Source organism: Aptenodytes forsteri, unplaced genomic scaffold (assembly GCF_000699145.1).
Source record: "Aptenodytes forsteri isolate BGI_AS27 unplaced genomic scaffold, ASM69914v1 Scaffold180, whole genome shotgun sequence".
Taxonomy (NCBI): domain Eukaryota; kingdom Metazoa; phylum Chordata; class Aves; order Sphenisciformes; family Spheniscidae; genus Aptenodytes; species Aptenodytes forsteri.
Window position 1 is genome coordinate 778610 of NW_008795486.1, and position 27800 is coordinate 806409.

Consider the following 27800-nt stretch of genomic DNA (forward strand, 5'->3'; position numbering starts at 1 on the left):
GCATGACGGAGCCCTGCAGTCCTGGAGATGGCTGAACACCTGCCTGCCGATGGGAAGGAGTGAATGAATTCCTTGTTTTGCTTTGCTTGCGTGCGCGGCTTTTGCTTTACCTATTAAACTGTCTTTATCTCAACCCATGAGTTTTCTCACTTTTACTCTTCCAATTCTCTCCCCCATCCCAGTGTGGGGGAGTGAGCGAGCGGCTGTGTGGGGCTTAGTTACTGGCTGAGGTTAAACCACAACAAATGATTACAAATAAAGACATCTGTATGTATTCTGATATACAAAAATGAAAACCTGAATACACTGAAGAATTATATTGTTCAGCTCCCTAGATATTATTGCAAGATGACTGTAGTACGTAATTTTTTTCATAAGAAAATCTCTGGATATCATTCTTCGAAACATCATGCCAGAGATGGTGATTATTAGGAAATATGATGTTGTAGTTGTTTTTTACGGTAAGATTTATAGAGAGAGCAGAATCTCTCAGAATCTCCAAGACAGACTATTCCTTGAGTTTTTTCTCATTTCCATAAAAGATGCCTATTTTAACAGAATTTCAAGTACTAAATCTGGCTTTTTCAGTGGTTGTGGCACAGTCAATGCATCATACCAAAGCTTCACTTCCTGCTGTCAAGATGACCTTAGCGGAGCATATAGTTTGAAAAAAAAGAGTTAAGTTAGAGGTAAAGAAGATAAAGAGTGGGAGATGTGCACAAAATAAGAAATCAAAGTGTATATGGCATACAACCCTCTGAGATGCTGAAACTTTTGTGCAGAAGGGCTGACATCAGAGCTGAGTGGGTAGAATGGGTACTGCATGCCAAATTTCTGGCTCTAAGAAGCCAACTTAACTAGCAATGAATTAAGGGGAAAAAAAAACCCTAAGGCAAATGCTAAAAAAGAAATTTATCTGAGTGGTCAGTTTAGTTACAAGAGTCGGATGCTTGAGCCACAAAATGCTGCGACAGGAGCCAAAGGAGAGGAGTCAGAAGGAAAACAGGCATGGGGCAAGTGGGGCTTTTCTAATGGGAAAAGTTCCGTATACAGAAAATTCAGAAATGCAAACAGCACCTGAAGTAAAAAAGAAATTAGGAAAGCTGTTTCTTTAAGTAGAAAGTATGTGATATGAAGACATAGTGATATTACAGGAAAAGAATGAGAGGAAGAAATAATATAGCAATAGAGAAGGAAATTAAAGATACAAGCCCAATCAAAGAAGCTATTTGAGTGATGGGGGAAATCAGTAAGAAATGTTGCCAAAGAGATATAAAAATACCGAGGTGTTTTTTTCCTAAATAGCATAATCAAGGCAATGAAGTGTAAACCTAAGCAAGAATGATCTTATTTGGAAGTTTTCCTAGATTCATACTGGAAAACAAAGGCACTGAGAAGTAGCTAGAGTGAAAAGCTTAGAATCCCCAAATTGACTGTACAAGTGCTCTAAAGAATAACTTCATTCACAACAGCATAAGCTGATAACAGAATAAGAGCTCTGGAGGAATAAGTCTGTCCTATTTAATTTTCTTTTTTTAAAGGGAATTCATTCCTTTCCTCTATTGATTTAGGGTAAGAGAGATTTGATTCACTCAGTGAATGAGACAAAGACGTGATCTTTACCTTGCCAGTGGTAATGTTTGCTTTTGTGTAACATTCTACTTTTCATTCAGAAAGTAGATTTTCCTGAGTAAATCCTGAGTGAACATTTGCCGGTAAACACCTGTGATGTGCCAGCTGTAAATCTAGAACATTGATGGCCTTTTAAAAAACTCTCCATGATTTAAAAGGCTGCGAAAAGTGAAAGGTTTTTCAGTGCTAAAGACCAATCACTTGTCCTAAGGATGTAAATCTGTTTGGATTAACTAACTACTTATAATCCCATGGACTCCTGAGTTAGCTGTACAAGTGCTGGACACTGGATAGAAAGAAACTGGCTATCTTCAGATGACAGAGTCTGTTAATCCCTCTGAAATTAGCTTGCTTAGATTATTATACAGTTATGGGCTAAGTGTCCTAAACCAGATCTGCTCTTTACAGAGAAATGCAAGAATTTGTGCTTCACAGACAAATACGAGATTTAGTGGTGAGGTTCAGGCTTCAAGCAGTGTAGTGCACACACAGTACAAGTGGCACTGTACTATATTGAACCATCATTTTTCAATCCCAGTTTACGCTGATTTTGGTAAAAAAAAAATATGTTTTCAAGGATAATGAAGTGGCATGAGGATGATAAAACTGTGAAGGAACAACCAGATGAGAGTATTATTAGAAAGAATAAATTGGGAAGCTTATTGAGAGGGTACCATCCAAAGATCGATCCTAGCAAATCTACGTCTGAATGCTAGCTAAAGCATTGCAAGGCCAGTCAATGACAGTGTAAATCTGGCTCAGAGCCCAGCGCTGCATCAGAAGGGATGCAGCCACCGAACCCCCCGAGTTGGTTCAGTACTGGTTCACTCTCCACCTCAGAGTATATTTTTTCTAGTGTGTTTCCTCTGTGCTAGTCAGCCAGGACAACCTACAGATCAGGTACTATCTGTTCACACTGTTGTCTTCCTTTAAGTCTAACTGGGTAATGCCTGTACTCCATCAACTGGCATAGCAGTGTAACTCTGGATCTGTGGGTGCACCTACCTGAGTGAAGAATGTGGGCACTAGGAGTGATCCACAGCAACAGAGGGTCTGGATGATATGGCATCCATGCTATACATCTTTTAAGGGCGTTAGTTTGCATTACATCTAGTCTGCTGACTGAAATGCCTGTTCGCAGCTGCAATGCAATGCTAATGAGGAATGCTCCTGGACCACATTTTTTGTCACAGTTTCATTAAATAAAATCCAATTTGTTTTCTAAAAGACCATCCCACAAGACAGCCAAAATAATTTTAAAAGAGAACTTCCGATCAGAACCAAATGCTAATCTGGATGCTCTGATTACTTTAACACAAACATGATCCTGCATCCATATACAATCTGAAAGAAACAGATACTGGAAGGGGATCCTGTAAAGAACACATCAACAATTGTGCAATCACAACCTCATTGCACCACCAAACAATAACATGCTTTTTTCAGGATAGAATTGGGTAGAAAGCAAGCCTAAATTTCTGAAAAGGAAAGCGACTCCTGTTTCGTCCTTCTTTTTTCAGCAAGAAAACAGAACCAAGTTAAATCTCTTGGTGTGTGAGTAACATCACTTTTCCTGTAAGAATAAATAACCCCACAAAAGTCTGATCTCTCTGACTATATGGGCCAAGAAGCAACAGGGTATGGCCCAAACATGTAAGGGTATTTTGGCATAGGAGACAAAGTTTTGAAAAGCTAATACTTATAAGAAGTAAATATTAGCTTAAATTTTCTTTTAAGGCCTAATGTTTCTAGAGTTTTCCCTGAAGAATACCTTGCTTCTAGCTATTAGTGTTGTTTTGTACTACTAAAAACACACAGTTTTATACTGATTTATCATTTATCCATTCTGTAGATAAACTCTTCCAAAGTGAGAAGATGGTATCAGATAAAAGAAAGTAATTATTATCTGAGAGGTAATAACTTAAGCCATTTTTCAGCTCTTCCTGATCATCATTAACAATGACCTGGAAGAGGTGAGGAGTGTGCTCTCATCGCGTTTGCAGATGACACTTCACTGTGAGGGCGAGCCCATATACTCGAGGGTGGGGCTGCCACCCTGGATGGGCTGGAGGAAGGGGCTGACAAGAACTTTATGATGTTCAACAGGGAGAAAGAGTAAGTCCTGCCTCTGGCACAGGGTAACCCCCTTCAGCAGCACAGGCTGGGCACCGACAGCCTGGGAGCAGCTCTATGGAAAAGGGCTTGGGGCTCCGGTGGACAGCAAGCTGGGCATGAGCCAGTTGTGTGTCCTGGCAGCAAAGAGGTCAACAACACCCTGGGCTGTATGAGCAGGAGCAGAGCCAGGACACCCAGGGAAGGATTATTCCCCAATAGTTGCCACTCATTAGACTGTAGCTAGGTACTGCGTTCAGTTTTGGTCCCCACACTATAGGAAAGATAACAAAATGGAGCAAGTTGAGGGGAGTGCTACCGGGATGGTTGGGGTTGGAGCACTGGCCTGGTGAGGAGAAGCTGGGGGAGCTGCACTTTTTCACCCTGGAGAAGAGGTGCCTCTGGGCACAACTAACAGCAGACCCCGGTGCTTACAGGAAGGTCATCAAGACAGAGCTAAGCTTTTCAGAGTGGCATGTGATAACAGGATGAGAGACAACAGGCATGTGTTGAAAAAAGAAAGGGTCAAACAGGTTATAAGGAAAAGTATTTTCCTCATGAGGACAGTTGAGCAGTAGAACAGGTTTCCCAGAGAGGCTGTGCAAGCTCCATCCTTGGAGATTTTTGAGATTCAATTGGATAAATTCCTGAGGAACCTGGTCTGGCCCTATAGCTAACCCTGAATTATCATGTTAGCTTATGATGAGGAAATGGCCTCAAGTTACACCAGGGGACATTTAGATTGGATATTAGGAAAAATTTCTTCACCTAAAGGGTTGTCAAGCATTGGAACAGGCTGCCCAGGGATGTGGTTGAGTCACCATCCCTGGAGACATTTAAAAGACGTGTAGAAGTGGTGCTTAGGGACATGACGGTGTTAGGTTAATGGTTGGACTTGATGATCTTAAAGGTCTTTTCCAACCTAAACAATTCTATAATTCTGTGATTCTATGACGCTCTGTATGTGATTTCCCTTTGCTCCCTTCCAGCTCAAAGAGAAGCTACCTAGCTGAGACACCCAGTGCAGTCGTGTTCCCACTGTAGGCATTACCAGCAGCAGCAGTAGACCTTATCATAGGCATTACCACCAGAATATAGTAAGGGAGTATTTTTCTTCTAGCCTTAAGTCTTCGGAGCAGAGCTCTGGTCTGTTCCTTTCACATATACCTAGAAAAACCACTGAGTTCAGTTTTCGGCTTAAGCACTCTTATGCTTTCTCCACTAATTTTCCTAATGGGCACCTCAGGATTATCCTACAATGGAGCATTTTCCTGTGCAAACGCTCAGGATAATAAGCCTTAAGTGTAGGCTCAGTGCCATAGAAATATAACTGCATAGCATGCCCTGGTATAGATTTCACAATAATCACAATGCTCAGTATTTACATAATACATCTTCTGAATGCTTAACAACCTAATAGCAATCTGCATTTAATAACAGTAGGGTCATCAAGCTGCAAAATGCTCAGATGACACCTAATTGTTTTACATTTCAATATTAGTTTTGATTTTGCAGCATCTCTTTTATTACATCTTAAATTTTAATGCATTTGATTTGCATGTTCATTGGGATCTGAAAGCATTTCACACAAACTTATCAGAACACAGATACAAAAAAGAAACAAGCACCCCAGCAGCTGCTGAGAATTCCAGAAGGATGACAAATTCTGGTAAATTTTATGGAGAAATGATGGAAAAAAACAAAGATCAAGAAAGGATGTACTACTGAGAAGAAAAAACCGAAGTGTTCAAATATATAATCAATAAGGAATCAGTGAAGCAGACTGTACAGATGACAAGGGTAATACTGTGTTGATACACTGCCAAAAGAAAGTAATGAATTCTTTCACTCACTTTTCACAAAGGAACATGAAGTTAATGCCATGAACTGACAGATACTTCACAAAGCAGAAGAGAAAAAATATTGAAGGTACACAAGTTATAACGAAATCAGGGTGCCGTCTTGGAGAGAACCAGAAAAGATGGCTGTAATCTGCACGAATTTTAGAAACAGATTTTGATCTTGTAAATTTAACTCCAAAAATGTAATGGTTAAGGTATACAAAGAGTAGGTTAACTAGGATTTTCTTATGCAACAGTGAAAAGCTTGGTCTGGAAGTACATAACTAGTGGAGAGCAATGTTATGATTGATTTTTTTGGTGATTTTACATGCAGTGATAAAAGGAGATAATGGTAAGTAAAGAACTGGTCCAGACTGAAAGGAAAGCAGTATAAAGACACCAAACACACTGAGAATGACCTCTGCTCATTTTCAGAAGTCAGATTCAGGAGTATAAACTTGTCACAATGAAGAAACATCTATATCTGACTGCAGTGAAATCACAGGTCCAAGACTGAGAAGAGATGCTTAATAGACAAATCCTATAAAAATCTGGAAAGAATGAATTTATACATAGTGGTGTATAAAATAATTATTTTTCTATTCATATTCATCCTGATTAAATTACACTGGAGATGGTGAATGCGGGGTTTTTGCATCTGTTTTTTTTTGTATATGTTATTTATTACCTCAAATGTGTTGGAAGAAATTAAGAGTAAGGTAACAAAAATTTACAGATTACACAAAAACTGTGAGGAATTCTCATAATGAAAAAAACCCAACAGCTGAACACAAGCAGATTTGCTACAAGGTGCAAAATAACAAAATAAGGTGCTAATTTGGCAAATACAAATATACATTTCTATAGAAAAATGAGCCAAAACTTCATTATACAACAGTGACTTGAATTTTTCTGTGCTGAGAACCTGTAAAGAAGGAATGCCAAAGAAATTGTAAGTTCTAGTTTAATTTTGCTTTGGTTTTGATAATGCCATTTGATCCTTAAGCTGTTTTATCTATCCACTTGGGTTAATTAAAAAAAGTCAGAGAGTCACCAACCCAGCAATGAAGTGCCTTTCCAGTTCTGTTTAATACCCTGTATAAAATGAATGATCATCTTCACATGTGACTGCAACACAGTGTCCCTAGCCAAATAAAGAAAACCTCAATTAGGCACAGTTTTGCAGGCAGAAAAAAAGGTCATGGCAATTTTTTACTGCTAAGATATCAAAACAGAGCTACTGCAGTACATCTTTTTCATGGCACTCATTCAAAAAATATTTCTCTACCTGCTGAAATCTATGCAAATGCATTGACATGAATACAACTTGACATAGATTAACTTCTGCTGATTCACCAGGGTCAGGATTTCCCCCTCAACAAAGAATTAAACAAACTCTGTGAGTGGGAAAGAATTATCTACAAGGAACAATGTACTAGCACTGCAAATATCAGGAAGAATTTCCTGAAGTGAGATCCATCAGAGGAATAAGTACACTTCCTCAAGGAAAAAGACAGAAAACATATTTTTTTTGAACATCTATATGGAACATATACATAAAGCATTCCTACACGTACTGAAATGTAGGTAATAGTCCACTGACAGTGGCTACACGTGAGAGTTTAGTGGCGTGTTTCCACATCTTTCAATTTTCTTAAAACAATCAGTAGAATCAGTACTGCGTAATGAACAGTTTGTCTAAAGTCTTCTTTTAAAGTTTTCTGGTGCATTTTGACTTGTCGCTGATGTGCATAATATGTTTATTCTCTTCTCAGTTAAAGGTTTGTCAGAGTAATATAACCCCTTGCCTTCTCTTCATAAAATGTTGGTTTTCCAGAGTAATGCTTTTTTAACTGCAGTCTCAGAAATATATATAAAGAATGGGAAAAAATGAAAATGATGGAAATATAACTCGTAATTACTATAGAAGTTGTAATGGTTACCTCCAGCAAGATGTATGGTGAATGAAAGTCTTTATATGAAACAATTTTCAGCCAACTAAAATGTGATTTTAAATCATTTGTCATACTTACCATAAGAAGTCTATCTCCAACCTGCAACCTCCCATCTTTTTGCGCAGCTCCTCCATCAATAATCTTGGTGACATAAATGCTGTTGTCCCCAGGGATGTGTTGGTTTCCAACGCCTCCTGCAATACTGAATCCCAGACCTGGAGAAGATATGGAAAACAAAACATTAGCAATACAATATATAACATTAAAGAGGAGTGCAAGAGTAGCATATATTTAATCTACCATACAATTATAGTATTTTTTACAGAAATACAAATAACATAAGAGATATTTGTGGGGTCAATACTCTTTCATTTTCCCTGGAAGGTTAGGGACAGAAATAAATTAAGGAAATTCTTTGTCATGTACAATTATAAGAAGGTAGAGATGCGATGATTCTATACCTGTGGCTCGTCCTCCCCAGGGGCCAGTGCAGCCTATGTCAAGAAGTTATGGCACAACTTGCCGTGATTAATAATAAAAATCTGAAGCTTGGAGTTTATTTTGTTAAATTTTTGTATAAAATACATCACCATCTATCAGAACAAAATTAAAGGTATTCTGATTGTCCACACAATTTGAAAAATACGTGGAGAGGTATACTGCAGATTTTGCGAGTTTTTGTAGTACGACAGTGAAGGGTCTGTGAAAGTGAAAGATAAACGGTGTAGATATTTGGATTTAAAGCTGCTTCGCATATTTTTCTAGGACACAAATATCTTTGGCTATGGATACATAAAATAAGAAAGCAATAGTCCTTTGTACATATATAACTTCTGTTCAGTGATCTGTGAAATTCCTAGATAAGCACCCAAAGAGCCAAACTTTGGAACAATGTCAATAATACATACTGATATGATTTAGGAAAAGGAAGGCAAAACAAAGAGATGTTGGGGGAAGAAAAAAAAGACAGTTTTGCCCTTTTCCTACTTTTCCTATCCTCTGACACATTGCATAAACAGACAAATTATTGCTTTCATTTATAATAAGATTTTTATCTCTCAGTCAGAGAAAAGACAGAAACTACTGTGCTAATGGGAACTTCCAGCTGAACAAATAAGCTGTTACTGACAATAACCTGCTTAGATTATTGCTTCAACCAGGCATTTCTCTTTTAGCTGTACAGAAAAAAGTTATATCTATTTAGAGAATAATCACTAGTTTTATCTATGAAATCTATGCTGTTCAGTCATTCTTAAAACAAACATGTTAGAAATAGCTGCAGTCTGAGCAGTAAAATGCAATAGTAAAAAATGAATTGCCTGGAATTTGGCATTTTATTGCAAACTCACCAGCCTGACTGCTTGGGCAATAAAAGTTAAGGGAGGGTATATTTAATACACACAGGCTTTTTTAGCAGCTGTATGAATAAAGAGATAAGTTTTTTTGAGTGAATTAAATCTTTTTGATTTTTTTTTCTCACGTTATTGTCATTTGGTCATTATTTTAGCTTAAAAAAGATGTGAGGCCAGATAACATAATGGACTACTTAATGGATAGTGCCAAAGCAGTAAATTACAAAAAAACCCTTCTGAATTTATATCTTAAATTGAAATACTACTTAATTAATTAAGATGACTATTAACAATACAGATGAAGTTAATTCAGAATTATGGGATAATTAAAATAAAGCTTTATTTAATTTCCAGCTAAAGCTGGTGACTACTGTTACTATTTATGTGCTACTGCCAGGACAACTACAAGGATAAAAAGATTATGTTTTCTTCAACATGGAAGAATTTGTTCATTACCCTGGGACTACTAACAAAGAAGCAAAAATATATTCTAAGAAAACATCAAGAATAGCAATTTTCTTTAAAACATTAGTTGTGGACAAGGAACAATGATGGAATAATGTTCCTTGGTGACATAATTATCATCCTTTTGACCCAAAGAACATCTGTATATGCTTCTACCAGTAAAGTAAAGATCTGAGAGTATTCCAGAATGATGATGAGAGCAAATGAGTGGGCTAGACTGCAGCCAGAGAGCTTTCTTCAGCTCCACTGCTCACCAAGGGCATGACCTTGGGAAGATTAGGTTATGGTATGCTTCAGTCCTCTTCTCTCCCCTTTATTAACACCATATGCTTGTAAAGGGCAAGGTCATTTCTGGCCACAGAGCTGTTCTGTATTTTACATAAAGGGGTTCCTAGTTCAGCCTGGTCCTGCTGCAGTATAAGCAAATAGTAGCAAAGATAATCCCTTCCATTTTCTGCAGTGCTGAGTGGGGTGCTGGTGTGTGCTGTTTGTTTGCATGGTTGTATCGCAACCGACATATGAAACCGCAAAAAAAAGAGCACTAACAGATGCTACTCCCATTACAAAAGTGAAGTTTACAATGATGAAAGGAGTAACTTTTTCTACTTCTTTAGTCTATATAAAATGTAGCTGCGTTACAATGCATGGGGCTACGTTGTATTTGTAAGCAGGGTCTGCCTTTGGGATCCAAAAAACCAGCACTGAGTATAAAAAGGTTTAAAAGAGCAGAACAAGATGGGGGAAATACTGTGGGGAGAAAAGGGAGAGTGGGTAGGAGAGACAACTGAGGAAGAGAGAGATTTTCCATGTCTTTCCTATCGATAATGATTTAGTTTCATTGCCTAACCATATTTGCCTTCTTTAAAAGATTTCTTCTTGGGAAGAATGGGGAATGGAACAGTGGCCCATTTAATTTTACTTAAATGACTTTCGCTAATTGCTAGAGCACTAGGAAAGTATACTACAATGAAACTTTTCGGTAGGATTCATATGGCCAAATGACATCAGACAACTATGCTAATCACTTACACTACCTTTATAATCACTGAAAATTCATTAAGGGCTTTTAAAACATGATTCATCTCATCTCAAAGAGACATCTGAAAGAGATGAAATGAATCACGCTCTTGGTTTCTGAAAGGCTGGGGGCTGGATGTGGGAAGAGGTGGGTGGGAAGATCAGTGCTATAAAAGTTCACAACCTGAGTTAGAATCTCACCTCCATTTAGACTGAAGGTTTCTGTTTTCTTTTAAGACCTCAGAAAGGTTTGTGCATCCCTAGTGTGGATCCCTCTTGTCACTAGCTACATCAGGTTAGTCTCATATCAGATTCTTACTCTATTTTAAAAACAGAGAATCATTCAAACCTTTCGGAACACAGGGAGCAAGATATGTTTTCTAAACTTGGTCTTTTTCATTGCTCCATTGAATTAAAAAAATCAAAATAAAATAGCATATTTAATTGCAGAACCTTTTTCGTATTGACTCCTGTGGTTAGGAAAACATTGCCGTCAGAACACAGATGATCAGGAGTCGCTCTGAGGAATGCCCTCCCTCTCACTTCCTATTTTGCTAATGTGCAGTCTGCTTCACAGCAATACCTCAGCTTGGACAGAGTGCCCAGTTTCCTCACAACAGGAATTAGATGGAGGACAGATTTAGAATGGAGATAAGGAAGAAATTTTTTATAGTGAGGGTGGTGAGACACCGGAACAGGTTGCCCAGAGAAGTTGTGGAATGTCCCTGCCATGGCAGGGGGGTTGGACTAGATGACCTTTGGAGATCCCTTCCAACCCAAACCATTCTGTGATTCTATAGTTGTATGAAGAAGAGAAGACTACTTCGAGAGGAAAAAAGGAAAGAGAACTGGATTTAATACTGCTGTACATCCAAGTCAATCTCAGTTTTGTTCAAAACCACTGAAGAGGATGGGCACATATAAGATCGGGTCAATGTATAAACTAGGGAAGATTAATCAAATTCTATTTCCTTCCATTTCCACTGGATAGGTGTTTGTAAAATTCATCTACCTCTGGGTTACACAAATGCTCATCACTGATCCTGTGGATAATAACTTGTGTAATAGTGGAACGAGACAGGAGACATCACTGTTATCACGAAGAGGAAAAGGGATAGGGGAAAGAGCTATTCCATCAAAACTGGAAACTGCAGAAAAAGTGCTGATATTAACAATAGTCAAGGATATTTATTCATATCTTTTCCCTGGATTATCAGTAAACAACACATTAAAACATTTGAAAGCGTAATGAAACCATAAAGAAAGAAATGTTACAGCCAAACTAATTCAAATGCCTCCCAAGTCTCAATCATAGCTATTTCAGAAAAAGGTAACCAGTGACTATTTACATCTATTTTGCATTATTTGCTGCACCAGATACACGTTTTAAATGTATCACTATATTTGTAAAAATATATGTTTTTTATACTATAATATAGTAGTTATAATATAACTACTTTTCTGGTAAAAAGTAGGCATGGAGACTCCCCCTATGGTTAGTCCAGCAACAGGTGCCTCTGTGTGATAATAGTAAACTCACTGTTTAAGACACAGGGGATGAATCACACTGTGGGCATATCACTTTCCAGTAACCAGAGAGGGAGCCTAAAAGGTCAACTGCAGCTAGATAATGTCAGCTTTCTAATAAGAAGTGACATTAAATGAAACTCTTACTCATAACCCAAATGGGATGTTGCATTTTGCTACTATCCTACACAGAGAACCAAGTTTATTTTAAGTCAGCAAACAGAATGAGGATTTTAGAGGGTAAATCCAACATGAGTTTCACAGTCCTAGCTGGGAACCTCCAAATAATGGGGAAGCCAAAGAAAGTAGCATTTAAGTCATAACCTTAAAATGTAATTAAGAAGTGTGTGATTTGCAGGTAGTTAACCAAAACAGTGTGCTCTAGAGACATAAAATGCATAATTCCTACTTGCTGGGTTCCTGGCTTTACCACAGTATGCCTTAACGTTGACAAAGTGACCTGTTGAACATAGAGTAACTTGGTGAAGCCACAAAATGCATAGGAATTGTAATAGAAATATTAGGCTAGAAACAAACGAAATATGAATGGAAATGTGCCTGTAAGCACTAGAAGAAAGAACAAAGGTTAGAGAAATTACGTGTATTGACAATACAGAACATTCCTAGCAATAAAACTAAAAATGAGTCTTTTCTGTCAAGCCTGGACAGAATGTCTGGCCTCTGTTAAGATCACAGCACAGGTGTCTTGTCAGCAGAAGACCCTGTACTGTAACAGTGGGATGTTGGCAGCAAGATTACAGCATGTGACATATGCTATTCTCTTGCCTGTAAGCCCAACAGGAAAGCAGATCATAGCGATAAAGACGTGTTTATTAAATGAAGACAAACAGGCAATGAGCAGTGGCCTTGTCTCAGACTTAGAGACTGAAGAAAGAAATATTCAATGTAAAAGACCACCCCATAACAACTGTGGACTCCTGGAGGGTATGAATCGTCTGTCCAAAAATTAGTCCATGGTTGCCAATCAAGAAAATGCCAAGAGATGTGGTAAGGGTTCGATGTCCCACGTCCTTTGCGTCACACACGAGTGAGCCAGACCACCTCGGCACATGCATCCTGGGGCTTGTGAGGATGTGGGTGAAATGAAGAGTGAATGAAATATATGAGAGAATGAGCATAACTGGGTAACTTATTTGGAGATTTAATAAATAAATATCACTCTCTCTTCCTGTATGACCTCTCATGGCTTTTTGCTACAATCATTTTCTACAGGTGTGAAACAAACTGATTTGCTCCAGAATACTGTATGAACTCAGATTTTATGAAACCGTTTCAGGCAGCAAAACAAGATAATAGAACCAAAAAGTACCCATGCAACAACTTGCCCCACTGAGGACCTTCCCTGGCACTGCGAGCCTGGCTGTGCTGTGGGACATGACACATTGGCCATGCTCCTGTGAGCAAATGGACAAGGCAAAGAGGAACCCAAACTGAGGTAGCTCCTGCCTTTCCACTGACCAGCCGCTTCTACAACACTCAATTACAAAAAATATAGCTCAGTGTTGTTTTATTGTTGAAATTACTTAAGCTTACAGAGCCAATATTTATATAGTCCCTTTTTTCCTCTGAAAGGGAGAACAGTATCATACTGATGAACCTACCAATGAAATTGTCAAACCTGGAGCAATGAAGTCCAATCCAGGTTTCTAATTAATAAAATTCCACTTGAAGGGAGGGAAGGAACATGGGTAATATAAAATGCTTTGACTGATATCATTTGATTGACTTGTTTTGACAGGTACCACAGTTATATCTAGCGCTATATGAATAAACAAACTGAAACAAGGTTAATTATAAAGAGAGGAGCAGCAGGGAATATCTCCCCCTGCCCCCTTTCTCAAGCCTCTAGTTGCCAATTTTAGTTTTCCTGGAGGAGAGATATAGCACATATATAAAAGTAGCACCCCACAATTGTGGAAGTTTAATACGCTTGTTATAGCTGTAACTTATGATTAGTGTTCATTATTGACAGCAGATTCCTTTATTATTTGGTACACACAAAAATGAAATACATTACAAAACAAAAATTAAAATATGTTTCACAATAATTATACAACTTTACAAGGATGGACTGGTCTTCCTCTACAGACCTCTCTCCTTCTGTCTTTATTTTTCATCCCATGAATCAATTCCTGAGAAAGTGTTAATCCCAAACATAGGAAATGTCACTTTATCTCTCTCATCTCCTTTGTGTTGTAGGGGTAGATTCAAATATCAATTTATCTGAGCGAGTTCTTACAACAATTCCTATTCCTGACTCATGTGACAGCTTATACCAGAAGGGCTTACATGAATAAAATTTGACTACATTTTGTTCCGTGGATGAAAAAGTCAGTCTAAAGTACAGTATGATTCATAAAACTTTAACTGATATTCATAACATACTTAAAAGCTGCCTACTTTCATTGCCATCATTAATTCCTGTTTCAGACCCTGCTCCCAAATCACTTCAGAGGGCTCTTTTTATAACCAATAATTTGATAATAGCCTCGACCGGGAAAAAGGCCCAAGCCCCTACAAATCTAACTGAGCCTACTGTCATCTAGTGTTTCTTTCTAATGGCCTTGGGTTAAAAACTTCAAGCATCTTCCTTATCATTTTGACTTTTTTTTGCAAGGTATCTAGCGTTTTCGGTTATTTCCCAGCTGATGTCAGATAGAATAAAAATGATGTACAGTGCCACCAGGTAAGAAGAATATCCTCTGAAACCACCTTACACAGGGAGAAAATTATTGTCTCCTTTACACTGTGTGTCATTATATACTCTTGCCTTCAGCTATTTATCCCGCAGTTGTTACACAGTTCCTTTGTTCTTGCCCACAGCCATTTTTATAGTTATTATTTTCATTAATCCTTACATCCTGACTGCCAGTGCATCACCTTTCCATGCTACTGAACCAACAGAGATGCCCGATTTCAGTACAGCCTCTACTGAGGATCAAGCTGGAGAGCACACACAATACTTCCACAGAGTATGGCCAACATGCTCATGAGAGATGCTACGACTGGATGCTGTTTGGCAGTTGTAATTATATAGCAGGCAAAGAAAATCCTTTCCTTGCAAATGAGCACTGATTGTGCAGCAACGCTGACACGTCTCTCTGAGGGACTGGACCCTTCCATAACCTCGGTGAGAGAGGACTTAGAACTTTTCTGTACGGACACAGATTTTGGTCAGAGTTTTTAGTAGAAAGTAAATGGTAAAATTTTTCATCTTTCATCTGCCTTTATCTGCATAAATTTTAAACACTGCAAATTCAAATTTTTAAAATAAATTTCAATAAAATAGTTTTATTTTTAACTATTCTTAATTTAATAAAAAGAAAAATTTAATTGAAATTTAAAACATTATAGTAACACAATCTTGCTGCGCAGCCCAGTGCAGGAATCTGCAGAGGTCTGTTCTCGCGTCTTGCTTGATGACAGAGAGAACAGAGACAACAATCTCACAGAGATTAAAATGTCTTCAATACACTGGTGCATATATACATTCATACTAGCCCAAACAGCTCTCTGAAGGACTAAAGGCTTGGAAGAATGGCAGCCAGCTAAAACTCAACAGAGGAGAGAGTGTGGTAGTAGCTGCTGGCTGGTGATCCAGTAGGCAGTGATGGCAGGCTGATTTCCGTACCCTTGATCGGGAATACCTAAGCAGGTTTTCAGTCTCCATTTCAAATTTTACAAATTGCTATCCATACCATTAGGAAGCACATGTAATTTTAAAATTTGGCTACCACACTGCTACCTACAGCTCCTTATTCCTGTTCCAAAACAGCTGTGTGCTAGAATGTCCCAGAAAGCTCCCTGCCTAACATTGCTTTCTCTGAGCTTGCTCTTCTGCCGGAGATAGGGGAATGCAATGTGTTACATCTTTTCTTAGTACACATGGGGTTCATCAACATCATCTGAGACCCACAAAAGTCAGAAACGCAGAAGAGTCCAGAACATGGAAAAAAGTCTTCTGGATATTCCAGGGATTTTTTGCTAAGTTACTCTGCTCTGGCCTCAGAAACAAATTTAAACTACAACTCTTTTCCAACTGCTTTTTCATTCTTTTGGACATTGAAATCAAACATTGCAGTCACATCTATTGGGTTACAAGAAAGGAAGGAATCTGTTCTCAGGACACAGGGTTAAACTCCTTGGCTTAAAAAACTTGTTTACTTTTCCAGCCAGAAAGGAGATGATGGGAAAGTGAGATTGTGATGCAAATGTTAACATACCTGCAAGGCAGCCAGTGCATGTTTAAAAACAATCATGCTGTAGGTACACTAGATAAAGCATTGGTTTTACATTATCATAACAGTAAAGCTAATCTTTCTGTAATCTTTAATAAAGCCTTGAAAACACATCTTGTTAAATTGCACTGCTATTTGTAGAAATTTGTAAAAAAATTCTCTAACATGCAAATGAAAACAATCCCTTCTTGTCTATTCAGTTTTGCAGTTAAATGTTTTTCTCATTACTATTTTTTTTGCCTGCATGTATTTATCCCTAAAGATACATTCCCTTCAGACGTAGCTGAAAAGAAAGGAAACAGCAATCTAGGAAAATACACTTAGAGCCTCATTAGAATTGTGTTTATTCTATATTTTTACATTTATTCAAATTAATTAGGAATAAATTTCCCAGAAAGCACAGACAATGAGCAGTGGCCTAATTGCACAACAGCAATTCTCAAGGATACTTTAAAATTTGTCTTGAAAAGAGAAGGCAGTATTCCTAATTATTCACAATAAGCTGATTTTTAAAGCATTAATGAGGATTCAAGTTCACTGAAAATCATATTAAATCACACTGCCACAAATATAAAACCCCTGCCACAATTTTACTAGCATAAGTGCAAGAAAGAGAAAATTATTTCATTTTTGACATCTACTGACACTCCAAGAATTATAGCAAGCAGTTCAGCTCTTTTAGGAAAAGCCGCGTGATACACCAAGTCTAAACATTTCATGTTAAAAACAGTCAAATTATGTTTTTCAAAAAGTGAAGATTAGTGACGTAAAGCAGAGAAATCCAAGATCTGCCCTAGCATAAGTGCAAGAAAGAGAAAATTATTTCATTTTTGACATCTACTGACACTCCAAGAATTATAGCAAGCAGTTCAGCTCTTTTAGGAAAAGCCGCGTGATACACCAAGTCTAAACATTTCATGTTAAAAACAGTCAAATTATGTTTTTCAAAAAGTGAAGATTAGTGACGTAAAGCAGAGAAATCCAAGATCTGCCACGTAGGAACAGGATTAACTGCTTATTGATTTTTTGAAATGTCTTTTCTCTTCTCCCATTTCCACGCCAGGCTTGCATATGCCTACAACTGAAGCTGTGCTTCCACGTTGACTTCCTGTTCAAGCAGGAAGTTTTTGCATATTTTTGGTGCACCCACAAGGACAAATAGTCCTCGGATCCAGAGTCATTAAAAATCAGAATTTTTGATTAGGGTAGACATCATCTGGCTGGCTGCCTGTGTGATAAGATCATTTACATCTTGCAGGGAATAATGTTAAACACAGCATAAGTGACTGTATGGCTGAATGTGATATGAATGGATTGTTAAAGACTACCCTTTTTTTCTCATTCTATTTTTTTCTGCATTAGCAGCATTTTTCTTAGCAAGATTTTTTTTTTTTTTTTTTTTTAATCCCATCCTCACCCCTGCCCTTTCATTCACTTGAGCAACAATCAACTGGACTATGCATGACTACAGATGAAGAAGACATCCTTGGAAGTGTTCAAGGTCAGGTTGGACGGGGCTTTGAGCAACTTAATCTAGTGAAAGGTGTTCCTGCCCATGGCAGGGGGGTTGGACTAGATGATCTTTAAAGGTCCCTTCCAACCCAAACCATTCCATGATTCCATGATTCGAAGCAGCCAGTTGTCCTAATCAGCAGCAAAAAGCCAGGTGGGGGTTGCAGGATGCATTTTTATGATTGTCATATGCTGATCTAAAGCATCCCTACTGCCAAAAGAGATAACTCTGCTCTCCGCCCTGCCTTTGGTCACAGTTTCCCACTGCCTGCCTTGTATTAGACATGAAGATTTTCTAGCCAAATGGATTGGCAAGCTGAAAATGGCACGAAAACCCAAACAAATTAGTCTGAATCACAGACCAGGTGCATATTCACCAGCGTCTACAGAGATAGCATCAGTAAGAGCCGGCAGCTGAGGATGGTGTTGGGTTCACATGTCCCCTTTGCTGGCAGCACGGTTTTGTACAAGGCACTTTATTATAGAGTTGTGACTCCTATAGAGAGCAGTGTAATATTGTCACTGCTGCTCAGCAAACTCAACCTGGGGGATGTGGCAAGAAGGAAAGATGCAGGGACAGGAGCAAGTAGCTGAAGTGAGCAGGACAGAAATGGCTATTTACGCTAGCAATGAACCTGAAAAAATTCAGTAAAAATATGCCTTTAGAGCATGAGTCCTACTGGGAGGAAGGGGAACAATAAAAATGCTCTCCTAAGCTTAAGAGAGAGAAAGAGAAGTTAGCAATCATAGGTTTGTAATGCTCCTGAGAGCTAAGACAAATGTGATTTTGCTATAGCGGAAGAAAACCGTGTCATAATAATGCTTATTCAATATTTCTCCAATTTTTGCTCTGGCAGATACACTGGTACTATGAACCTTTCCTGGTTAGAGAATCAAATATCAGACTTGTAACTCACTCTTTCAAGAGAAGTGCTGGGCTTGAGAACGTTGGATTTAACCACCTTCGGTTGTCTTGTGAGAACGTTTAATTCAGAGAGTAGTTATACACATGGGTTGAAAGCAGTGGGAAACCAAATTATCTCTGCTGTCCCATTTTTTTTTCCTAACACAAGTTTTTAAGGCAATTAGCCTCATTACCATAAATATGCTCTTATAGATGTATTTATTTTAACTGCACCTCCTGTTAAAAATGCCATTTTCCCTTATATTTAACCGATAATCAGCTCTCTAAGGTTTTCATTGTGAGGAAAAGTATCTGGAAATGGGATCAACATGGCAGAGCTTGATCTCACTGGTGTAAAACCAAGAGAAGTCCCTTTCCCCTGACTGTCTCCTCTCTTCACCAGACAATTCAGACAGAATCTTGAAGGTTTTTTTTCCCTTTCACCCACTGCTCATGCTTTTAAATTTCACTTGTCCCTGTTTAATTCCCGATGCCACATAAATTCAGACACGTAACTTTTGGACAAAGAAACAAAAATGACATGCCATGGCTCCTCTGCAGTGCTGAGAGACAAGCAGGCAGTTACAGAAACCTGGAATCACTGCACTGAGAAGATCCAAAGAATCTGCTATTGTTTTTACATTATATATTAACTTGGGTTCAAATGCTGAAATATGGTTCACTTTCCATGCACAAAGTTCACCAGTTGTTTCAGGCATAGGAACCAAATTTATGCTGACAGTTGATCACAGTTTGCCTGTCGTTAACAAATAGTACCTACATAATTTTCTTCACAAATTACTGTAATTACTGACAGCAGCACAAGTTATTTCACCTCCTAATAACGTAAATTAAAAGCATTTGTTCCTGTAGATGTGCACACCAAGATCTGTTTTAAAGTAATTATTACTTTTTGATGAGATGTTAATTTTTTTAAGTCATGGTATTATGTAAAGCTGTGCTTTTCCCGCCATTTTTTCCGATCAAGATTCATTCTTGAAACTTACAGACTTTACACAGGAGATAACCATTCTAATTCATGAACAAATGCTATTGTTTGCAATAGCAAAACAAAATAGTATGCTATTTGCTTTGTGTAACATTAGGTGATATATCTTTAACTGAGTACAGCGGGGTCACTGCTTTCTAAGTTGTATGGCTCTTCTAGACAAATATTCAATAATATGTCACCAATAAAATGGAGACAGAAAGAGCAGTCTGTCAGTTTGGGATCATGTTTAACAACCATAAATGTCTGGGAGAGACTCATCAGTTTCTTTTGTTCATCCTCCGTCTGATGAGGGGAATTTAGCATTATCTTCTTATCCCTGTTGCAAAGCTGAACGGAAATACTGTCTTGAAAAGCTCTCTGCCAATTATGTTGAAGCTTGAAAATACAAAATGAAATCAAAGTTCATCTTGTAGCCTCTTATCTATTTGCAATCAACCCATAAATAATCTGTCATCCATTCAGTTACTTCCTTTTTAAAAAATGCAGAGAGATATCAGACACAAATTTACAAGTAATTTTGGTTTTTTATGTAATGCGATTTACAGAGCCCTGTTGTTAAATATTTACAAGTATATAAATGATATAGAGAAAGAAAAGAGATGGTGCTTACTGAGCTGTAGTAGTAAGGTGAAGACAGTCTGAAAATGGATTCATGAGTCATTGCACTTTGCTTTGACTCTTTTTGTTTCCCTGAAACTGTACTTTGGTCCCTTAGTTCAGTTTACTGATGATGCTTTCTTGCAATTTTCTAAGAAACAAAGTGAAACAAAAATGTTTTATTTACCAGTGAGAAGCACCCTATACTCTCACAGAGTAAAATGAGTAAAATCAGACACTTGTGACTTTATAAGAAAGATGAGGACAGACTTTTTAGCAGGGCCTGTAACAATAGAACATTGGGGAATGGTTTTAAACTAAAAGAGGGTAGATTTAGACTAGATATAAGGGAGAAATTTTTTACACTGACGGTGGTGAAACGCTGGCACAGGTTGCCCAGAGAGGTGGTGGATGCCCCATCCCTGGAAACATTCCAGGTCAGGTTGGACGGGGCTCTGAGCAACCTGCTCTAGTTGAAGATGTCCCTGCCTGTGGCAGGGGGGTTGGACTAGATGACCTTTAGAGGTCCCTTCCAACCCAAACCACTCTATAGTTCTATGATTCTATGACTTCTCAGAAATTTTGCTAAATATTTGCTAAGGAAATTGTACTCTAGTATACGTAACTAGAAAGATAATGTGAACCCATATTTGAAATCTGCATTCAGAAATACAGATTTTTTTCAGACTGGTCCCAGACCATGAAAGATTTTCTAAGAGCTTGTGCTTAGCAGTGTTGAGACTCAGAGTATAACGCTTAAATATGATTGTTTCAGCCTGAGTTGCACTACAAATTTTCTCTGAGTAAGAGTTTCCCTAATATTTTTCATCAGGGCTCTTCATGAGATATAGTATAACACAAGACCCCGCTATTAGTCCCTTGAGGAGTTCGGTCTAAGAGGGGTATTAGCATGGCCTTTCCATCAGCTATTTCAGTTAATAACAATCCCTGAACTTCCCTGCAACGCCAGAGGTAGGGTGTAGGTCTCAGTCTCTGGGAACGATGTACACAGCATTCCTAATGAAAAGTCAAACTCTGGGGGAAAGAATGAATGTACTAACGTGTTGATTTATCCCCAGATCACTTCTGGGCCACCTCTTGGAAATTTTAGTCAGCTGTTTGGATGAAAAGATTCATTCCCAGTGAGACCCACAAATGTAGAACCTAAAGCCTACAAGACCAATTTTAGGTGTAAAGAAACCCAGCTCTGCTTAGAGCTGGACAAAAGTGTTTTATAGGAAGTCAAGACTTAGCATTAAAAGCCTTAGTGCAGTCCAAAGCAAAGGAGTCTTGACCAGCCTCCAAATACTGAAACCTGCTGTAAAAACAGCCTTTGGTGAAGAACCAGCCACCCATCTGACCAAATTTTTCCTAAGGAGCACGATCCTGGCTTGAGCAACAGAAAAGTTGAAAAGCCAGAGAAATCCTAGCTGGATGTGAATAAACAAATGCAGACTGAGACTGCAGTTTATCTGCTCTAGTATTCATTAATATTTTCACATGTGGAAAAGTTTCTTTTCTAAAAATGTTTTCTCTCTCCTAGCCACAACTAAAGCAAAAAAGAGGGAAATCAAAAATACTAAATTATTGTTGAGGACAAGCAAAGGAAATGTTTGTGGTTTTTGTCTGGAAGACACCCTCTTTATTTCTGCAGGTGCAGGATTTAAATAGCCCTATGCCTACCGTTTGTCTTCATACTGCAGTGAAATGAGAAAATTTTGTTATGGTCACTGAATCTTGGGGCTGGAAGAAACTCAATGGATCATTTACTCTATCTTCTCGACCTGAGGCAGAACCAACTATAGTTGCATCATGGCTAACAAATGGCTGTCTGGCGCACCCAGGTATTTCCCATGCTACAGACCTGGTGACCTGCCTGCTAATGCATCATATCACAATCCTCACTTGTCCTAAATCCAGTCCAAATCTTGTTTATTATAATTTGCCTATTAAATTTTGTTCCACACCCTCCCTAGGGGGCACACAGAGCGAACTCACTCTTCAAAGATGTGCTGCAAGGCAAGAAGATCGTTATCAGGGGCCTGTAAGCCCCCTCTAAGTCTTTGGTATTTCAGATAAATGACTTCAGATCACTCATTCTTTCCTTGTAGGATAGGCTTTCTAAATCTCTGATCATTTTTACTGCTTTCCCCTGGAGTCCCTCCAACTGGCCTACATCCTTCTTGAAGTGGAAAGCTCAAGGCTTTACCTGTGAAGGATGAAAGGATTGCTCATATGTCTTATAAACCATACCTCAATTTATAAATCCCAATATAGTATTTGAATGTTTCATCACAGCATGATGTGTAAAAGACAAGGTGCTACAGCTAGCAAAGTTCTAGATACTCTTCTATGGGATTGTTTTCCCGACAGTTTTCTGTTAAGCACTATTTAGTAAATTATTTGATTATTTGTGCTGAAAGCACCTTGCAGTTGTCCCTGCTGAATTACACCTTTGTTTTTTTCAGACCACTTTCAGTGTTAAACCCTGCCAGCACATAGTGTCATCTGAGAAAAATGTGAAAAAGAGTTGCAAAAGAGGAGTATGGCGTCCTCTGGTAATCATTACTCTTCAAACTTTTTCTAGGTGCTTATAAAGAGATTTCCTACTTGTTCCAGTATTCTTCTGGGGTTCTGAAAGCAAACTGCTGACTTTATAGCCCCTTGGCTCCTCTTGTTCACTTCAATGAAGATGAGTTTTCTGCTTATCCTTTCCAGTTTTTCACTTTACCTTCTCCACACAGGTGTTCAAAACCAACCATTGTCAGCACTCAGATTTCACCAGCTAAATTTCGGTAGTCTGGGATCAAGACCATCAGGACTTGCAAGGGTAAAAATACCTAACTTCTTTAAGTGCTGCCAGGCCTGTTCCTTCTTCATTTGAGGCTGAGGTCTTGTCCCTCTGTTGCTGGTTTTAATCATGATAGTAACCTTATCACAGATGACCTTTCTGTGAAAACTGATGCCAGCAAAAAGGTAGGCACTTTTTATATCTTGCCTCAAAAGCACCTATTATCTCAACATCTCTCTGCGACTACAAAGTACATCTCTAAACTACAGTTATTTTCACTGCATTACAGAGGGGATGTGATTTGCTATAACAGAATTTAAAAGTATTATTTTAAAATAATTTTCAGAAATTTTGGCTATGGCATTTGATAATAATTAGAATTTAGAAATGATACACATCCGACCTACAGACTATGGGTAAGATTTACCCCTGGCCTACCATTTACACTTAGTTCCTTTTTCAATTACAGTATATAAAATGTAAATGTGCCTACACTAAACAACTTTACTAAATTATTTGCTGTAATTTTATGTTTCCTTTTTTCAGGTCTCTCTGTTGGAGTGGCTAGGATGTCTTTCTATTAATTTCATAAGACTTCCTACACATTGTCTTGCATAAGAAACAAAACAAACAAAAAACCAGAACACAGTTTATGGAAAAAAAGTCTATTATGTCCTTATTTGCAAAAAAAATTGCAAATATCACTTTCCAAAATATAAAAACGTAGCATGCCTTGAGGATATTGTTCTTTTAGCTTATGCAACATATCTTTTATCATACCCTAAAGACTTTTTTGTGTCATTATACCCTTTTTTACATTTCATTCAGCTCTAAGATCTTGCTTTGCAACTGTTACTTCCTATCAAAGATAATGATTGGACAAAATTCTTTCTAAAGAATCCAAGAGCAGGCTTCTTATTTGTTCGTATAAATCACTACTCAAAATTCAGAAGCCAGCATCCCGGGTAATGAACAGAGAGCTTTCTGCTCTTGGAATACTTTGGATATATTAGCTAGCATTTCTGATTTCACAGGAGATTCCCTCCACAGATATAATTAGCTTTTTTAAGCTTTTAGAGTTGCATTTTTCTCAGAAATGAGACACTAAAGACATAGGCATTAAGCTGTCTCCTTGCCTTTCTCATATGACATCAGCCAAAATGTACCCTGGAAGAGGTCACAGGAATTTTTTTCATCTACCAAGCACACCGAATGCTTCATGTTGAGAAAAACATATCACCTTGCCATTGTCCCAAGTGGCAGAATTTCTGAATGAAAAAATCTTAAATGAGTCTCTGCAAGCAACGAAAAAGAAGTGATACTGTCTCACAAATCACATGGCTTTACTGCTCACTCGAAAGAAGAAGAGTTGAAGAGCTGTGTGTCAGGGAGCACAAGTCTTTGGCAAAGCAGGACTATACTTTGCTTCTGCAAGAAGCTTGATGTCACTGCGTCCGCAATATAGGAACCTCTGCTACATGTCCAAATCAGCTGCCCTCTGTACATGTCACTGATGCGACACATGCAGTACCAGAATGTTTGTGCGCTGGAGTCCCAGAGCCTGGACTTCTTGGTCTCATATCTTAAGATGGCACAGTTGGAAAGTATGGTCATCTGCACAATTTGTTTCACGGCAAATGGCAAAGGATCTTCTTCCACCTAAACTCCAAAAGAAAGGCTGCCATTTCTAGGAATGCTAATATAGTATTAAAAAAAACAGAACAAAACCCTCCTAACTGACAAAGGAAAAGCAGTTTTTCAAAGCTGTTGGACAAATGGTCTAAAAAACCAAATAGTAAGTTAAAGCTAAAATACTATAAGGAAATATCTTTTTGCCAAGTGTTGAGATCTGGTTACCACTTTTAGCTGTCACCAAAAAAGAACCCAAGTTGCATTCTTTCTTTTGTTTTCATTAAGGATAACTACAATTTTAGCTAGAATTTGGAATACTGAAAGAAAAAGGAAAATGACAGACCTGCACAAGGACCAGGAGATAGTATTGGAAATAGTGAGATGAATGACTATTTGCAATTAATCACTTTGGTGTCTGGCTTCTGACTAAGCCAGCTATTTCCTTCAGATGTTCAGAGATGCTCTAATGTAACTCTTTCCTTTTTTTCAACTAGTGGAAACAAAAGAATAATATTGACAATCTAGAATATTTTTTTAATAGGCTGCAGACTGATATTTATTTACCATATCATTTGAATCTTTAAAGCTTCACTCAGCTTTGTCACTCCACCACGATCAGAATCTCTAATGCCTTTCTCAAAAGACTTAAAATACTGTTTGCCTGTGCTTAAGATTACAGAAAAAAATGAGACAAGAACACAAGAAAAATGAATAGCTACAGCTCCCCAAGCTATAAAAATTTAATTAAATACAATTTATTCTTTTAAAGGTGCTTTTCATGGCACTGCAATATTTTGCTGATGCGTGTTGTCTTCCAGACAGCAGCTTTCTTGAGAAAGACATGGACATCTGAAAAACTATCAAGAAGACAGAACTTGTTATGTAGATAATTAACTGAACAATAAAGGATGAAATCACTGCTCTGTAATTTCACCTGGTTAATTTGCACACTTGGCTTTATATTCAAAAAAGGATGAAGCTCTGCAAAGAAGCAAATATAAGGATTTTCAGACTACCCAGTTGCAAGTGACAGATGTTGTGTCAATGAATGTATTCCACATAGGACGCTAAAACCTTAATATATCATCTGTTGCATCAGGATATCACATCAGGCTCACAGCAATTGCTGTCATATAATTGTTTAATTATATGTATATGTATATATGTATAATTTATTAACATGGTGAAAGATCAAGCATAATCGTTCTCTAAAACTTACCTGAGGAATTTAAAACAAGGAACATATCGGTAGTGAAAAAAGGCCAAGAAAAGTGCCACTCTCTAGAAAATTCTCACTCCTCCACTAAGAAAACAGAAAAAAGATGTTGGCCTCCTGTCTACAGAAGGAGTTATTTCCACACTTAGCCCAGTAGTTTAACAAATGACGCCATTCTCCTTCCTCATCTTTTGATTTATTGTGTATCTGGAAATACTGATGAGACAATTAACACTCTGCTACATTACCTGCTGCATCTCCTCCCCCTCTTACGTTGGCCTGATGAAAACAGCAATGGCAAACATAATGAAAGGGTTCTTCTGTAATTCCCCTTTTAACTCTTACACAGTGTTCTAGAATGGGGAGGGAAACAATGAAACTATTCCCTGACCCAGAAATTTATAATCTAAAGGAAAAAAGGAGTACAAAGGCATGCTCTAATGACAAAATTATGGGACTTACTGTAATCACATTACACTTGGTCAGGAGAAAAATTCAGACTTGGAAGAGAAGTTGGCCAAGATTCATTGGGAATTTGTGTAACGCTTGTTGTAGACAAAAAAAAAGGCACTTAGTGATGGAGACAAGTCCTTGGGATTTTTAGAAATGACACAGAGAAAAAGGCAGCAGTGTCAAATAGCATCCCAAAGCATAGAAGTCACAGTTTTCCATACAAGCCCGAGACAAAAGATGTTCCAAGAAACTTTTCAGCAGTGTGCCAGACATCATTATGTAGCTGGGAAATACATTTAGTAAGCAACTTCCTTTGAAGCATTTCCACAAGGACAGGATAAATCAAACACAGAATTTTTAAAATGGTCGCTTTATTCTCACCCAGAAGCAAGCCATATGAGCCAAACCTGGAGATGCATCCATTACTTATCCAACAGCTGAGCACAGAAATTAAAAGCCCTTTCTCTCTGTATGGGTAGAAGAAGTGGACAAAGAAAAGAAAATGCAACATCTCCCTCCCCTCAAATTTCCAGTGAGAGGTTACAGAGTTAAACCGGCCAAGGTGACAAGAACGGTATCAGGGGGAATCTAGTAAGTCATGATAACTGCTCTTGATTCTCAGCAAAAGCCACAGAAGTAACTGACCACAGCAAAAGGATAGACATCTTATGACAGAGAATGATAAAACCCAAGGTCACACTGGTACACCATAGCACTTGCTGTCTCTAGTCAGAGCTGATGAAACTATCTAGGCAACTGGATAATAATACAAAATTCCTACCTAATTCAGAAAGGACAAGCACAGAAGATTTTGTCAATTGAAGTGTCAATGGTCTACTTAGCTCCAAAGATGGTTGAATTTGGTCTGACGTGACAACAATTTCATACCACCAACTTCTGCCATTTAACTGCAATTGTAACAAAAAGATGACAGATTTATTTTCTTTCTCCACTGAAGACAAAAAGAAGCTAGCCAAAGCTTATTTTTCTTGAAACAAAATCTCAAGCTTTTTGGCATCCAAGCCTACCTACACCTCGTTCTTTCCCTGTGCTGCTGCTTTTGCTCCACTGCAGCCACAGTTCATTAAGATGAATCGTGTTCTGCTGAAGCTGCCTCATCAGTAAGTATTGCTGAAGCAATTTAGTAATGATCTTAACGCACAGCGCTGGATTTTTATAGCCATCTCAATTGGCTATTAAAATACAGCACTGCACTTTGAAATTGCTACTGCACCACTTCAGAAATAGTTAGCATGATGGAATTGCAGAAAGTACTGTTCATTTCAGTAGAAACCTCACTCTTTGTGAATGATTGCTGGAAACCGATACTTAAAATCTACTATGAGATTAGATGTTTGTTTTGCATATTAACCCAGGATTCTCAGAACTGCTTGGAGAGTTCTTAAGAACTGAATGGTTTCGAGGGAAAAACAAAAAAACAAAATATATGTATATAAAATTGCTGCACAGTCTTCCAAGACATTTTGTTTATTCCTTTACTGCTAATGGAAAATGACAGTGAA

General features: G+C 38.1%; 1 protein-coding gene across 4 annotated transcripts in view; it reads right to left on the reverse strand.

Moving 5' to 3' along the window:
* DLG2 (discs large MAGUK scaffold protein 2) overlaps positions 1–27800 on the reverse strand; it is a 1087547-nt gene that overhangs the window by 303992 nt on the left and 755755 nt on the right. For all 4 annotated transcript variants that reach the window (XM_019472611.1, XM_019472613.1, XM_019472612.1 and 1 more), the window contains one exon: positions 7619–7755. In XM_019472611.1, the coding sequence (XP_019328156.1) occupies positions 7619–7755 (137 nt within the window). The remainder of the gene's footprint in view (positions 1–7618; positions 7756–27800) is intronic.